The sequence below is a fragment of the Plectropomus leopardus genome, chromosome 10 (genome assembly GCF_008729295.1).
Source record: "Plectropomus leopardus isolate mb chromosome 10, YSFRI_Pleo_2.0, whole genome shotgun sequence".
NCBI classification, from domain to species: Eukaryota; Metazoa; Chordata; class Actinopteri; order Perciformes; family Serranidae; genus Plectropomus; species Plectropomus leopardus.
In genome coordinates this window covers 17,508,786-17,524,639 of record NC_056472.1, presented here as the reverse complement: position 1 = coordinate 17,524,639, position 15,854 = coordinate 17,508,786, and the positions used below count along the sequence as shown (strand labels likewise).

At 37.0% G+C, this 15,854-nt stretch overlaps 1 protein-coding gene across 1 annotated transcript in view; it reads right to left on the bottom strand.

Annotated features, from left to right (window-relative positions):
• Nucleotides 1–253: 253 nt before the first annotated feature.
• Nucleotides 254–15,854, bottom strand: part of cers6 (ceramide synthase 6) — a 22,829-nt gene continuing 7,228 nt past the window's right edge. The window contains exons 4-11 of the mRNA XM_042495194.1: nt 14,535–14,592; nt 10,583–10,633; nt 10,381–10,473; nt 5,730–5,858; nt 5,370–5,476; nt 2,227–2,383; nt 2,066–2,089; nt 254–1,206 (exon numbers count right to left, since the gene is read on the bottom strand). Of these exons, the coding sequence (XP_042351128.1) occupies nt 1,045–1,206; nt 2,066–2,089; nt 2,227–2,383; nt 5,370–5,476; nt 5,730–5,858; nt 10,381–10,473; nt 10,583–10,633; nt 14,535–14,592 (781 nt within the window). The 3' untranslated portion in view covers nt 254–1,044. The remainder of the gene's footprint in view (nt 1,207–2,065; nt 2,090–2,226; nt 2,384–5,369; nt 5,477–5,729; nt 5,859–10,380; nt 10,474–10,582; nt 10,634–14,534; nt 14,593–15,854) is intronic.

The window sequence follows — 15,854 nt, the reverse complement described above, 5'->3', positions numbered from 1 at the left end:
AATTAGCCGCAGTTCATTTTCATCTGCAGATTTTTCTCCCATGACGCATCAAAATGTCCTGTGGTTTCCCCTGTGTGAATTGTCTTAATGTCTATTTGTGAAGAATCAATGAATATAATTCGATCTTAAGTCATTATTACATGCAAAATTAATGTCTTGATAAAATTAGAATGCATCACCAGAGTTCAAGTTTTTTCTTTACTGATTACACTTATTGAATAGACCAACACATTTGCAATCATCATGTGTTTTTTATTGAGTAACTCAAACAACTCATGTCTGCCCCCTAAGAGGACAAATGGCCTTTAATGAAATGCTTACCAGAAATGTACCAGAATACTTAACAAAATGCCTTAATAGGGAATACAGCATCTAGCCATATCTGATGCACACACATAATACTGTTATTGACATCTCATATACAGTTCGAGTGGAGAATGTGTTTTTAAAATGTGAGTAAACTTCACACATTTTGGCATATCTTTGGGGGTGTAGCATTAAAAGTAAACCCAAGGTCTTCAGCATTTTGCTAATAATCATTGTCATGATGTGTGTTGTGAAAAAAACAGCTGTGTTGTTCAAGATTATTTCATCTTTAACACTGACATCAAATTCAATAGATGTCCCAACATCTGCAAACGTATTTATAAAAAATAAATAACATAGAAAGACACAAACATAAGAAAAACACACCCCCAGTATGCCAGACTACTGTATGTTAAAGTAGCATGCTTACACCATAAAGTGGAATGCTTTCATTCATTGGCTAAACAGAGAGTGGGTTGTACTGATAGGAGTGCTTCGATATTTCACTGAGTGCAGTTTAATGCAAATATATAGATGATGAGAATAAACTGCGCAAGGAAATTAGTAAGGAATCAAACTGATAACAAATCTGCATTCACATAAATCTATCAAGAACTTCCAGTACCAGACAGGCAATGTTGTTCATGTCTCATACATACACACACTCACACACACACACACACACAGCTTGATGGATGGTGTCTGTAGCATGGCTCCAGTGTGGTGATATCAGCTTAGTCAGTGTTCGTCGGGATACGGGGCTCCTGTCAGGTAGCCGTTGGTCCCGTGATTTTTGTTGGTCCCGTTGGTGGTGCTGCTGCTGTGGTGCTTGTGATTAGGTGGGGGGCTGTCGTCCTCATCGGAGCTGGACTCAATGTCACTGCGGTCGTCTTTAGACACCTGCAGAAATAAGAGGGATAGTTAGAGAATCATTTTCTCTTCCTTGGAGGCCAACAGTTGTAAAACTGCAGCATATACACATCCCAGCAACCCAGACTTTAAACCTGGGATACTCAACTTGCTTTCCCCGAGGGCCACCTTTGCAAAATGACAGGAGGCCAGGGGCCAGTTAATAAATAAAACTCAATAATTAACCTAGAAATAATTAGTCCAGACCTCTATTGTGGGATCCTTCCCTGGCACTTTTATTTAGTTTCCTTTTCTTTCTTTTTTTTTTTTTTTTAACAAACAAGCTTAATTTTCATGCTTTTTAAATGCAAAAAAATCCCAGTGAGAATCAATTTTTTTTTAAAACTGCTAATCAGAAAACGGTTGGTGGGCCACCCGGCACCCCAGCGGGAGCCAGATTTGACTTGCTGTAAGTTGAGTGTCACAGCTCTAAACTTTAATGCTGCATTTTGGGTGGAAAAAAAGCACTACTGTAAGACATACCATGTTAAAATTTTAAACACGTCTGTCTTCCACTGATTCGCCCCTCTTTTTTGGAACTGTTTAAACAATTTTCTAAGTATGTTTTTTTTTAACCTGTATTTCTTTTCCCTTCATCCTAAAGATATTCGATAAATGTGTGATTAAGAAAAAAAAAGTTGAGATCTTTCAGTCCAGACCAAAGTTGTGGATCAACTGACTGACAATGCCATACTGTAACTGGAGTCATGCCACCTTCACTAGCATAGCACACTGATTAGGTCGGGGCTGATTGACTATTAGGATCAAATGCAAATGATTACACTGCTGCTTGAGACATAAAATTAAACTGCACACAGTATGCCATTTCATTATGGTGAAGGCTACTTACATGTAACGGATTCCATTTTCCAACCTTGAAGGAGAATAGAAAGAGAAAGTCAAAAGTTTTTATGTATGTACTCGCAGCAGGAAACCCTTTTATGCAAGAACAGGTATAAATGCGGGATTATGCAGAAGGACTCGAAAGACGAACTAAGCGTAGTGACTAACCTTTCCTTTGGAGATGGCTCGGCATGCTGTCTTCACTATGAGGTAGGACCAGAAAGAGTGAAGAAGCTGCAGCAGGATCAGGAGCAGGTTGAAGACCCACCAGGACGGGTAGGGCCCTACTATCTCCCAACTCTCGAACAAGGTGGTGTTTAAAATCCTTCCAGAGCATCAGAGGGACAGGGAGATTATTAACCTGACATGTTTCATTAGAAAACACAAGGAGTAAAAGCACTGTCTCTCAGCGGGAGAATTAGTGTAAGTCCTGAGGAGCAGGTGGACAAAGACAAAGAGAAGCTGGTGAAAAGAGACGTGGTGGGCTCTGCTCCAGCAGGAACACCTTTATCTTAGTGACCTGTTAGTAGCACAGACAGACGGGCTTCCATTACAGATTTGCCCAAACATTAAGAAATATTTTCGAAATGCCGATAAAACATAATTGCGAGATGACTGCGTTTCCATTGAGTGATGTTATGCACTTCTCCTCTTGTGATAACATTCCAAAAAGCAAGGTGATTGATGTTCAACAAAAAATTGGCAGGTTTATTTTAATTGCAGCCACTGCACTAGCTGTCATTATTTCCAATCGAAGGTGACGCAGGCGTATTATGCGAACGATATTGGAAAAGCAGGCCCCTTATACGCGAGAGTGGCCACATATGAGGGATTTCTGGGAAGTGATAGTCCATGATTTCACAGAGGAAATGTGGAATCAAAACTTGCAGATGATCCATTCAACTTTTGAAGAGTTATGTGATGCAGTAAAACCTCTTGTAGCGCCTACTGCATCACGCCCAAGGGAGCCAGTTCCTACCGACAAGTGCATAACCATAGCATCATGTAAAAAGTGTTTCCATTGCAGTTTCGAAACATGGCTTTTTCGCATCGCCTGAAATACGACCTCATGCAAGCTTAGAAACAGTTTTGTGACAAGTTGAAAGCAACGTACTTGACGTATTTGGCATATTTTATATTTGCAGTTTCAGTTTGCGAAATTTGAGGGTTAATGGAAACCTGCCTAGTGGTGAGAGAAGTATTCAGATCCTTTAATTAAGTTAAAGTCCTGCATTCACAACCTTACTTAATTAAAAAATATGAATATTGTTACTAAAATGTAAGCTACTTAAAGTATGAAAAATAGAAGTAACAGCGCTGGGGAGCAGTTATCGACATGCTGATAAATGACTTGTTAAGCTACTATTTGAATCAGTTTGGTGGCAGGTTAACTACATTCAAATCTCTCTAGCTTTTTCAGTAGTGAACTGCTTTTGTTCATGTGATTTATGTAGCTAATCACCAGTGGTGGAATGTAACTAAGTACATTTACTCAAGTAGTGTACCTACTCATTGTGCAGTAAATTGTTCCCTGTCTGTTTTACTATTGTATACATAGTTTTTGGTTTCATATTATCACCACATTAATGGTTGTATTTTACTGCTTTAGATGTTTCAGGTTGTGCTAGTGTTAACTCCTTTATATACCATTGAGTAGCTACAGCAATAAATCATCCTTTTCATGTTTTCAGAAAAAAACAGCCCTGTTTTCAGCTTTGTGACAATACATTATCCAGCTCAAAGGGAGTTTTTGAAGAGTTCATTTAGGTTGTAGGAGAATGTTCTCAACCAATAAGCAACACTTTTTTCCTTTTTTATATTTTAGATAACAATAGGTCATATAGTTATGTTAATGCTTTTTGCTGTTACCATGTTGTTAAATTATTTATGTTAATTTGTTGTACAGCACTTTTGTCAACTCTGGCTGTTGTTAAATGTGCTTTACAAATAAACATGATTTCAATCTTCAGTTTGTTAGAAAATGAAATAAAAAAAATTACATCTTTTGTTTTCATTAAACAAGAAGATGATTAAAAACTTAATCTCAAAAGCTGTGACACAAATGTGGTGGAGTAAAATACACAGTAATAGCCTCTGAGATGTAGTGGAGTAGAAGTTTGAAGTTGCATAAAGAGGAAATACTCCAGTAAAGTACAATTACTTTGAATTTTAAATACAGTACTTAAGTAAATGTGCTTAGTTACATTCCACCCCTGCAAACAGACGTCTTTGAAAAAGCATTTTCTTTAAAGTCCAGTGTATGCACAAGAAATAGATCTCAATGTAATAATATTTGCTAATGGAGGAGAAAAAATCAGCTTTCTGGCTTCACATGACATGCAATCAAAACTTCAAGGATTCATGTTAAATATATCCCTGAGCCTGCAAATGGCTGTCTGTGAATCATCCTCCAGATACTGAAGCCATGGCAACAGCTTTACAGTAATGACAACTTTACTACTGCTGTGGTGGGGGCTGACTAAAATGTAGTGTAGGATCATCATATTACAGAGTGGAAACAAAGGCAGAGAGCTGTGGGGTGTTGGCTAAAACAGTTTAAACAGCCGTCTTACAAATGCTGCACACTAATCTAAAAGCCTCTGTGTTTTTCATAAATGCTTTCTTCAGAATCGCCTGAATTATTAAAGGCAAGAAATTTCATTCTGATACCTGAAATAGAATTTTTGTGCTGATCAAGAATCGATGGTATCGCACAGAAAAACCAAGCGACTAAATCTTGTATCTCTTTGCTCCTGAAAGGTGTGATAACAGTTCTGCTGGTGATTGCAAAGTGACTGCTACAAACACTATCAAGGACTACAATTGATATGGGATAACTTGGCCAAATATAATCAGAAAGGCCCGTAATAGTTGGCTACAGTTTGATATGATGAATAAATGCAAAGCCACAAAATGACAAAAGGCCATAATGAGTAAAAACCCCTTTGATGTTTTCATCAAATGACACTATTTTCAATGGCAAATCAAGAAGCATAACATGCTTCTTTTCATTTGTTGATTTGTTTGGCTTTCTTTGTGAGGTTAAAGCTACTGTATCCATAGTAACTATTACTTAGCAACAAAATTCACAGAGATGTGTCTGCACTGCAAACCGTTGAGGGGAAAGTAGTTAAAAAAAAAGAAGAAAAAAACAAGATCTTTGTGGTGTTGACATGCTTTTTCAGGGACGGTTTGCCAAAATCTGCAGAGCATTTCAGGTATCTACTGCACAGGTTTTTAGGTCTCTGACTGCCTGAGTGAACCTTTAAAAGGAACTAGCTATGGTACACTAGAAAGAAAATAACACTTACCAGACAGGGTAAACTCCCAGCCTGGAACTTATGAAGAGAATTGCAAACATTGCAAACAGGAGGTTGCACAGTATCTGACATTTGGCATAGTTGGCCATCTTGGCAGCCTGGTAGAAAAAAAAAATCAATTTTTAATCTGATCATGTAAACAGCTGCTTGAAATATATCTGACAACATAAGAATTAAAAAGCTTACATTTTCTGTGCCTTAATGACACAGTCTGACACAATGTTCACAAGATAAGGACTGTCATTAAATTTAGATAACTGAGCACATGAACGCCACACACTCCACCCACGCACCCAACTATATTAGCCTCCCGATGCAAATCTGTCAATCGTCAGCCTTTAATTCTCTCACCTCTATCAGCACGTCGGCTGCATCGTGGAGACACATGACCAGAGTTCCCACTCGCGCCATGTTGTTCACGTAGGAAAAGGTGATGAGGGAGATTGTTGCCACATGGTGCAGGAACATGATCAGGAAATCCTGGGGACACAGTTGCCAAGGAAATGTCACACAACTAGAGAGAGTACTGCCTCAAGGCCGTTTGAGTCACTACATGCGGAACATACTTAGTGTATCTAATTCAGCACAGATGTGATAAAGTCACAGGGACGTGACTGCTGTGTGCACACACACAATAGCCTCGTGTGTTTGCAGTAATGCATGACATTTGTCACAATTCTGCATTTTAAAACTTACAAAGCCCCTGATGTGACTGCACATCTGCAGCTCACAGTAACTAGCATGTTGTTGTGTGCTTTGCCCAAGTTAGTAGCTGCATAGTTTGTTCTGTTTTGGTGAGCCAAGGTCGTCATGTGCCGCTGTGATTGGCACAGCTATTGAAAAGATATAAAAAGTTATGACAAGACAATGATTAGTCACCACTTACACAAACAAACAAGTACGCCCCCAGTGTCCGAGCATTCATGAGCACTCTGTGCTGATGCAATTTTGTGGTTGAGATGTGTGTTCGTCTACTTAATGTGTTGGTTATGGTTTAAATTTTTTTGGTTTTAGCCCTTTAGTGTTTTCTAGGCTTGTCTTTTTTCTGTTTGTCTTTTTTATCTGTGGTTTTTAACTTGTTTTTATTATCTTGTTGTGTTATTCTTTTTACAGTGAGCTGCTTGGCCCTTCTTTTTCATTTTTTTTTCAGGATTAATGAAGTTCTAATCTAATCTATTTTGTCAAACTGTGATAAAGCCGTTAGAAATATGTTCGCAGTGTTGGGGGAAGAATTCAGATCTTTTCCTGAAAGCAATCTCATATTTTTATTTAAATAAATGTCTGTTAAGCCACTATCTGTCCACTATTTGTTAACACAGAGGTGACTGAGCTTGTGGCCCGCTGAGTGATGTTTGCTGAAAAAATGCTGTATTAAGTTACTGATAATGCAAAGCAAACATTTCCTACTGCTACAGCTTTTAAGCATTTAACTTGTAAAACATGAGATGACTTTTATTATGAAGTAATCGCATGAAGTGCGATGTGTTTGTCAGTGACAGTAGCACTACTGCTACTACCACAGTCATTGTCAGCATTTTTTGACAGCGGATAAGTTTGAAATTAATTACTATTAGCTTCCAAACACTGCATAAACAACTGCATTGTCAATAAAACTCAATACGCACACACTCTATGTGATAGCCACCTTTGTGATGTGTCATGTCTGCGCCCTACGCATTTCAGCTGTTAGAGGCATCTGGCAGTGAGGCTGCAGAACTGAAACTTTTCCCGTGTGCAAAGCCTGTAGGAGAACTACAGTGCCTGTCAGGAAAGCGCAAAAACCTGAATTTCTCTATCTGGAGCCAGTGTTTGGCTTGTCCACTCTGGGCTACTGTAGCAGCAACATAGCAGACTGTGTGGAAGTATCAAAAGTAAAATTGCTTAATGCGGAAAAAAAAACCCTGTGACTGTTACACCATTATATATAATATCTTTAGATCATTATACTGGTGCATAAATAAGAAAGCAGTATTCCACTGTTGTATTTGGTCGAGGTGAAACTACTTTTAAATTATTATACATACTGCTGGGTAGTTTAATCCATAACAATGCATCACACTTTGTGAGCTCGTAATAAATTCTGTATATAAGATCATCATTTTAAAGTAACTATAACTGTCAAATTAATGTGGTGGTATAAGGAGTACAATATTTACCTCTGTAGAGTAGCATGAAATGGAAATACTCAAGTAAAGTACAGTGCTTTCAGTAAATGTGCTTAATTACATTCCACCATCGTTTGAAACTGAGGAAAAAATCTCTGTGAAATCAAAATCAAGCAGAAAGGAAGATCACCTCAACTCAGAAAAAAAACAAAACATGACTGTAGCTGAAATTTAAGTGAAATTATATGGTAATTTAGCTTTGGTCCTGTCTTGGTATGAGCTGCTAGGTGTGGGATAGCCTTGAATGGAGCTCCGTGTGAGTAAAGATGCAGACAGGTGGCATGAGGAAGCATTCCTCTGGAAATTATTAAAAAATATATCTCAGCTCAAAGCAACCAGAACCAGCCCAAAATGGCAACAGAATGAGAAGGAAGATGAAGGAAGAGTGATGATGCAAAACAGAGAATGAAAGCAAGGCAAGAGTGTGCGGGGAGAACATACTGGAATTGGCAGGGGATGCAGAGGACCTCCTCAGTGTAGTACTGTGCATGAAAAAACTGAAAGGAGAAACAAAAAACAGACAACATGCCAACAGTCAACAAAGAGATGACAGAGTGAAGGCATACACAGCATGGCATCATGGGGGCTGCTGTGAGTAAAGTGTGCTTGTGGAGCGGGCAGAGCTGGGATGGACTGGAGACAGGAGTAAGATCATGGCTGGAAGGCATGCAAATCGATACTTAATGAACCAAAAGTGGAGCCATTTTTATAACAAAAAAAAAAAAAGAGATGAAAGAGGGCTGAAAAATGTTTGTACAAGCTGGTCTTAGTTTTTACAAACATGGACCAAGTTTATAGCACAATGTACAAAATGTGTATACAGTATAAACTTATATTCTGGTTTTGTTATTATGAATGCAATGTCACCTGCAGCAGCTTATTGGAAGTGCATTTAAATGGTTAACTCTTGAAACCCGAGCAAATTGGCTTGATTTCTTTCAAAAACATGGGAAGAAGGCATTGACCAGCTTAAAAAGAAATAATAATATTTCAAAAATACTTTTCTAATAATTCCTTTTGTCTCTGTCCATCTCTCTAACACTCATTTTCAGGTCATTTACTTGTCACCTTTTTCCTAATTTCTTGCAAACCAATTAGTGCAGTGATCAAAGGTTTAAATACTCATAAAAGGCATCTGAATGCACCATAACAAAAATTAAGTCTCAACTTGGTTTCACGGGGTTAAAATATGAAAGAAGGCAGTGTTATATGAGTTGATTATGGATCATTTTTCATAGTTCATAAAATTAAACCTTTTTCCTATTGCTATCTCTTCCAGGATGAATAATTGTCTGACATAATTACTTTATAAAAATAACAGACTAAACTTGAAACATGTCATTAGCTGATCAACAATAGCACCTCTGTGGAGGGTGGTAGGGTCCATAGCCCACTCCCAAAAATATTTGGAGTGTGGCATTACTGTTTTTAAGAGGCGGCGGTGCTCTCATATTTTAAACTAGCATGAAGGCTGTGGTATTTTGGGAAACTATAAATCCATTGTCATCTACCAAGGTGGCATAGATTTTTTTGGGAAAGGGGCTAAATAACACTCTAAATTTAGGCGTCAAACAAAGGGGTCTCTTGAAGACACACCTCAAGATATCTGAATGAAAATGAGAAAGTCTCCCCTAAACATGAGAAGGCTTGTTGCGAGTAAATGTTTTGTTCCTTACGACCAGTGTCCTCGTTCAAATTAAAGCTGTATACAACCAGCCTATCTGAAAAGCAATGAATCGCCTAACATGTACAGATACACACGCCTAACATTTTAAAACTCATCTGATAATTAGCAACATTTGAAACCTGAGCATTAGTTTGATTTCTTCCAAAAACACGGGAAGAAGGCAGTGAGCAACTTAAAAAGCATATGGCCCAAAGAATAGCAAGAAATTTGTAAAAAGTTTACAAGAAAATTACATGAAAATAAGCACAACAGAGATCCATAAAAAGTGCAGATAATTAAAAAATATATGTATATTTTTTGTGACATCATTTTAAACAAATAACTACAATGATTATAAATATAGTTTTCTGGGCATTTTCTGATAATTTTGTAAAAATTGTCACCCCTTTTTTTAAAATTATAATTTATAGGTAATTTTCTTCGCCACCTTTAATTTCTTGCAATTTGTGGAACCTATCTTGCTCTGTGACTTTTCTCCTATGTTTTTGAAAGAAATCAAACTAGTTTGCTAAGGTTTCAAAAGGTTAAATAGCTTGTGAAAGGTGTCTGAAGGCAGCACAAGAAAGCTGATGTCCAACTAGGTTTTAAAGAATTAACAGTAAAATAAGAAACCAAAGTAAATCAGAATGCGATTCCTCAGAGGCCCCGTCTGTGAAAACAACTGGGGATGCCACTCTGTAACAACCTGTAGGTGAAATAATTTGCTGTTCGTATTACACAAAAGCAAACAAAAACAAACTCTACACCAACAGTTGAGGAAAGCTTGAGATACGTTTTTGTGAAGTTTGACACTGAATCCATTTCCTAAATGTTTGACAAAGTGTTAATCTGTTTTGCCCTCGCAATATTTTGTTATTTCACACGTCAGTGAGAATACACTGAGGTGAAAAGCAAATGATCACAAGCAAATAGACTGAACGTTACAGAGTCATGGCGGTAAGAAAAGAGACGGACAGTAAGGCAAATATAATGATGACTTTTGTGCGACAGAGCTCCTTACATTGGCATAAATGCAACCGAAGTTTCTGTTTTCAACACACAAAAAGTGACTAAAAGTGTAATTTTTTGCCTTACAGTAAATCTTTTGAAAATCATTGAATGATCTGTGTTACTGGAGATGCATGATGGTGTGATTTGCAGCCATTCTTACCTTCCTTCTGATGTCTGTGAATTGGGAAAAGAGTAAGGACAGGTAGAAAGACAGCTCCAGTATATAGTAATAATGGATGTCCACAGTCAGTGGCTGCATAAAGACAAAAGGCAACAAGGTTTAAATAAACATTTATTAAGTCAGTAGTTTGGTAATGCACGTCATCTTGTCATATCATTATTACTGTGGTGCATTAAAATACCTGGTAAGGGTAGTTGTACCAGCACTCTTTAGTGTTCCAAAGCCACGCAGTCTGCAAAAAACAAAAGGAATACAAATAAATAATAATAATAATATAATATAATATAATAATAATAAAAACTAGATTGTATTTTAAAATGTAAAAAACAGTGACTGAAAGACTTAGGATATGACTGCACTGTCATACAAATCACTGCACAAACTCAGGCACAACACAATGTTCGATCCCTGACAAAGTCTCATACGTTGTATTTTATTTTAATAAAACCTAGAAAATGCAGGCTCCATTAACAACAATATAAATGCAGCGTTATGCTGTTCCCACACATCCAGTTGGAGTTCAATTCAATGTGTCGTTTCAGATCTAACACATGAATAGCAATGTGAACACCGAAAAATAAATAATTCCCTTGATGGATTCTGAATGGAATCAAAGTGGTTTCTAAAATACTGAATGACTGATATAAAGCATTTTGTTACAATGCATACTTTGACATAAAAGGCAGCTACTGGATTACAAAGGAACAAAGACAGCCTTCATCCTAAATTGAATGTCATAATGACATCAGGGAGACCAGAGAAATGTTAACTGTGATACAGAGGAATGTGTAATAAGCAAACAGTGACCCGTCACTGTGACTGAGTTTACGTCTCCTGTGCTCCTGTCTCCAGACCTGCTCTATTAATAAATCCCACAGAGACTGCAGCCTGCAGCAGGGATTGCCAGGGAATGAACTATTTTCACAAAGTGCTTCGTCATGCAACTTGTGTCTTTGAGAGATATTTCTTACTCTGCTATCTCAACTATTGCTTTGTTGATTATATATACATTTATGCATTTTCATGAATATATGAATGAAATATATGAATCTATCTTGGCCTATATTTCAGTAATATTTACCTGGCACATTGGACAAAATGACCACAATTTATGAACTCTCACAAGTGTGCCTTAACCCTTTAACGCCTGGATCAACATCAGTTTTGTCGTGCTGCATTCAGATGCCTTTAACAAACATTTAAACTTATGAAACTTGAGAAAATTGGTTTGATTGGGTTGAAAACATGGGGAAAAGGCAATGAAAATTTGGAGAGAATGGCCTGAAAATAGCTGAGGAGGATTATTAGATATTTACAAAAACACAGGGAGAAATGTCCAGAAAACAATCATTCTTATGGTTATATATGGTTAATTTTTTTAACCTCTTTCTTAACCTGTTCAAAATCTAACAGATTAATTTGATTTTTTTCAAAAACATGGAGAGAAAGAAACAAGCAACTTCACAAGCCATGGTCCAACAATTTGCAAAACATTGATGAAAAAAAGAAAAAAGAAAAAAAAAGGAAAAAAAAAGAAAAAAGGTTAAAAAACAAACAAAAATTACCTCAAAAAGCAATGAAAATTAAAAAATATATAAAAATGTATTTTATGTGTTTTATTATATGTTTCTCCGTAACATAATTTTAAATATATAATCATTATAATTACAAATAGAATTTTCTAGACATTTTTGTCTATTTTGGGATAATTTTATTATAATCCAAGACATTTCTTGGCAAATTACTCATTGCCCCCTGCCCCCATGTTTTTTAAACCAATCTGCTCAGGTTTTAAAGATTTAGGTAGCTTGTGATATGCATCTTAATGCAGCACAACAAAACTGATGTTGATCCCGGTTCAGAGTTAGTCATTTTCTTCTGTTTGTTTTTTAATTTTCCTTTTTTTCAGGTAATTTTCTTATAATTTTTTTTCCCTAATATCTTGCTTATTTTTGGGCCATTTCTTTTTAAGTTGCTTATTGCCTTTTTTTGTGTTTTTGAAAGAAATCCAGTCAGTTTGCTCAGGTTTCAGGGGGTTAACGACGTTTCTGAACAGGGGAATACTTGAATGCTCCAATATCCTACATCCCCTGAACTACACACAGTATGGCGACTCGCTATGATATAATGGATTTTCACCATGATTTTCACACACCAAGTGACTGTTGGCGCAGCATTTGAAAGGTAAGACGTGCTTTAAAATGTAAATATTTACGATAAAAAACGGTTGAGTTTGCACTTTTTTGTTCGAAAAGTTAGCATGAATGCAGCTAACCCTTGCCGGTTAAGCTAATGTTATTGCTAGCGCTCGCGGCGGATAAACTAGTACGAAAAACGTCACTAGCGTTAGCATAAATTGCGTTTAACGCCAACATTGCAATTTGTTGGTTTCGAAAAAAGACAAATACGTAAAATATGATCAATGTACAACACTGTTAATGTGCCTTGGCTTGGTAGTTGTTTGCTTTTATAATTGAAGCGCATACATGCTAACCTAATCTCAAAGCACTAAAATGATTGATGGCCAGAGTTCATTGTCACCGGTAGCCCAATCCGAAACTAGAATTAGGCCACTGTAACTTTATTAAAGATACGTTTTTACCACAACCACATTTGCTGTTAACTTCAAGTAACTCCGACGCGTTATTATTAGTGTCTGTAAAATTTACAAATAAGCTATCTTCCTTAAAGACGCAGAAGTTAGCTTCTGATTCGTAGCTTCCAATTCAGCAGTGAAGGGAAACGTAATTGGGTTTTTTTTGCACCTCTTGTTGTGAAGACATGTTATACATTTCATATAAAGCCCCAGTGCTGTCTGAAACCCACGTTATCATTTGTGATTTCTTTATTCTATTTGTAGAAATGCAAAAAAGGGGATTTGTTAATTTGTTCACATGTTGACCATATTAGACCAAGTCCAAATAAAAAAACACCATACTTTGGTCAAATTTGGACTAGATTATCCCAGAGATGCTGAAAGTTGATAAATACAGTCTCAAATTTGCCAAAAACTTTTATTCTATTTGTGAAAATGCTATTAAGTCAGATTTCACTGCATTTTTCACATGTAGATCACATTGGACCAGGTCCAGATCAAGATCCACTATATTTAGACAGATCAAATCTGAACTATAGATTTGACCTGATATTCTGTGTGTGAAAATACAGAAAAGGGGGTATTTTACTGCTTTTTTCCCCCACATCTAGATCACACTGAACCAGGCCCGGATTAAAAACCACTATTCCAAGACAGGTCAAATCTGGACTCAATTATCTCAGAGAAGTGCGATCTCCCTTTTTGCATCATCACAAATAGAATAAAGGTTTCACAAATCTAAAACTGTGTTTAAACTGTGTTTGCCTCAAATCTCTAATATGTTTTCACCACATTCAGAGGTTCAAAATCCTGAGGATTGATTGTTATGCAATGAAAGTTAGGTTTCCAATAAATCTCCTATTGAACTGAAAGTGAACTTCAACATTACACTGTAAAGCATGCTAAGGTAGCGACAGGCTACTTGAAGCAGCAATGTTGTGTAGTTTGAAACAGCCTAATGTAATTTTAACATTATTGAAGAGATATTTTAAAGACAAACATATTATACTGTTAATACTCAGCTTCCTAAAGTCACTGAGGTGGTAATATTAATGTATGCAGAATTTACAAATTAGCTGTCACCTCAACTGTCATCATTTTGCCAACAATAGCACATATGAAAATATGACTCCCAGCAGCAGACATTCAAGATCAAAAGAAAGACAAATCATCACTCAGTCCTACACACTCTGAGATAAATGGATTGCATATTTAATGCAAGGCATTATTTAGTATTGGGAGTGTTTTTTTATTTGTCAGCTGCTCCCTCTATCCTTGATCCATTATTAATGAACACTTTTGCACTAGGTTTTTATTACAATTTGCCTATATAAAATTAGTCCCTTACACCATAACATCAATTTTATTTGCCAGTCTAATGACTAGGCATTAATGATGCTAGAAACCAAAAGATTTTCATGCTTGCCATGTACTTCCAAAAGTGCTGTAGAAAATTGATTCAAATCACAGTGACTCATACTAACTTTTAACAACATCACAGCAGGCTGGTTCTCTTATGTCTGTCAGGAAATCTTACCTTTTTAAGGAAACGCACTCCGTAGGTAAATATATAGAGATAGAATGTAAATCTCCACCTACAGGAAACACAGAAAAAAAAGAAATGAATATATAGCTATAACAGATCAACATTTAACAAGGCAGCAAACCTGCCATTACATTTGAATCGTAACTTTTAGTTTTTGGGCATGACAGTAGTGCTTTTTAATAGGCTGTGAGCCAAATGTGAAGGATCCCTACCGTGAAATTGCAAGTGTGAAGGACAGCTGCCCTCAGATGTGCATTTTTTTTTAACTGAGCCTTTTTTCTTTCTCTTTTATACTTTGATTTCAAGTTCGGGGTCAATCATGTTTGATTACAGATAAGGTTAAGTAAATGAGAGAGAAAAGTTAAATATTTTAATATACTAGAACCAGTTTGTAGAGAATCATGCAGCTGGACCACATCCTGAAATCATACAATTTAGATACATCCCATAATATAAACATTGCCAGGGGAGAAGTACATGAACTCAACTTGCTTTGTATGCTACTTATGTATTTCTGTCCCTAGGTGCGGCAGACTGTGGCATACTATGTGGCCGTCATGCCTCTAATCAGAAATTTGAAGTGGTGTGAGGTCTTCTTACTTCCCCACATCTGCAGTTTAGGGTGAGTCACTGAAAGTGGGACATCACTGACTTCACTGAGTCCGGGGGCAAAGACAAGACTCTTGTACTGTCCCAGCCCATCTAGTGCAAGGCTTTATATAACCCTGCACATAATTTACAGTAACTACAACAACACAATAGTGGGCAAAGTGATCATGAGGTCTGAGCTCACAGGCAGAGGAGAAACTGCTTCAGCTGACACTTCGGTGATCAAAGCCTTGCTGAGCAGGGAGATGTGCATATATATATATAAACAACCAACTTTTAATAGTCAGCAATTGGGAGGAAGGATTTAAGACTGGCCCACTAGCAGGCACCTTTTTTACACAACTCTGGAAGTTGCATCAGATGAAACCAGATGAATTTCTACAGGAAACAAAAGCTAATTTGTCTTTAGGGTTTGACTGAGAGAAACCCTTGTGTGGAATATTTAGTCATCAGAGCATTTCACTAATTTGTAACCAATTAGATTAAATGGTTTTTCCCAGTGGAGCCTGTAGACTGCGAAAAACCACACACAAGGGTTTCTCTCAGTCAAACCCTAAGGACAAATTAGCTTTTGTTTCCTGTAGAAATTCATCTGGTTTCATCTGATGCAACTTCCAGAGTTGTGTAAAAAAGGTGCCTGCTAGTGGGCCAGTCTTAAATCCTTCCTCCCAATTGCTGACTATTAAAAGTTGGTTGTTTATA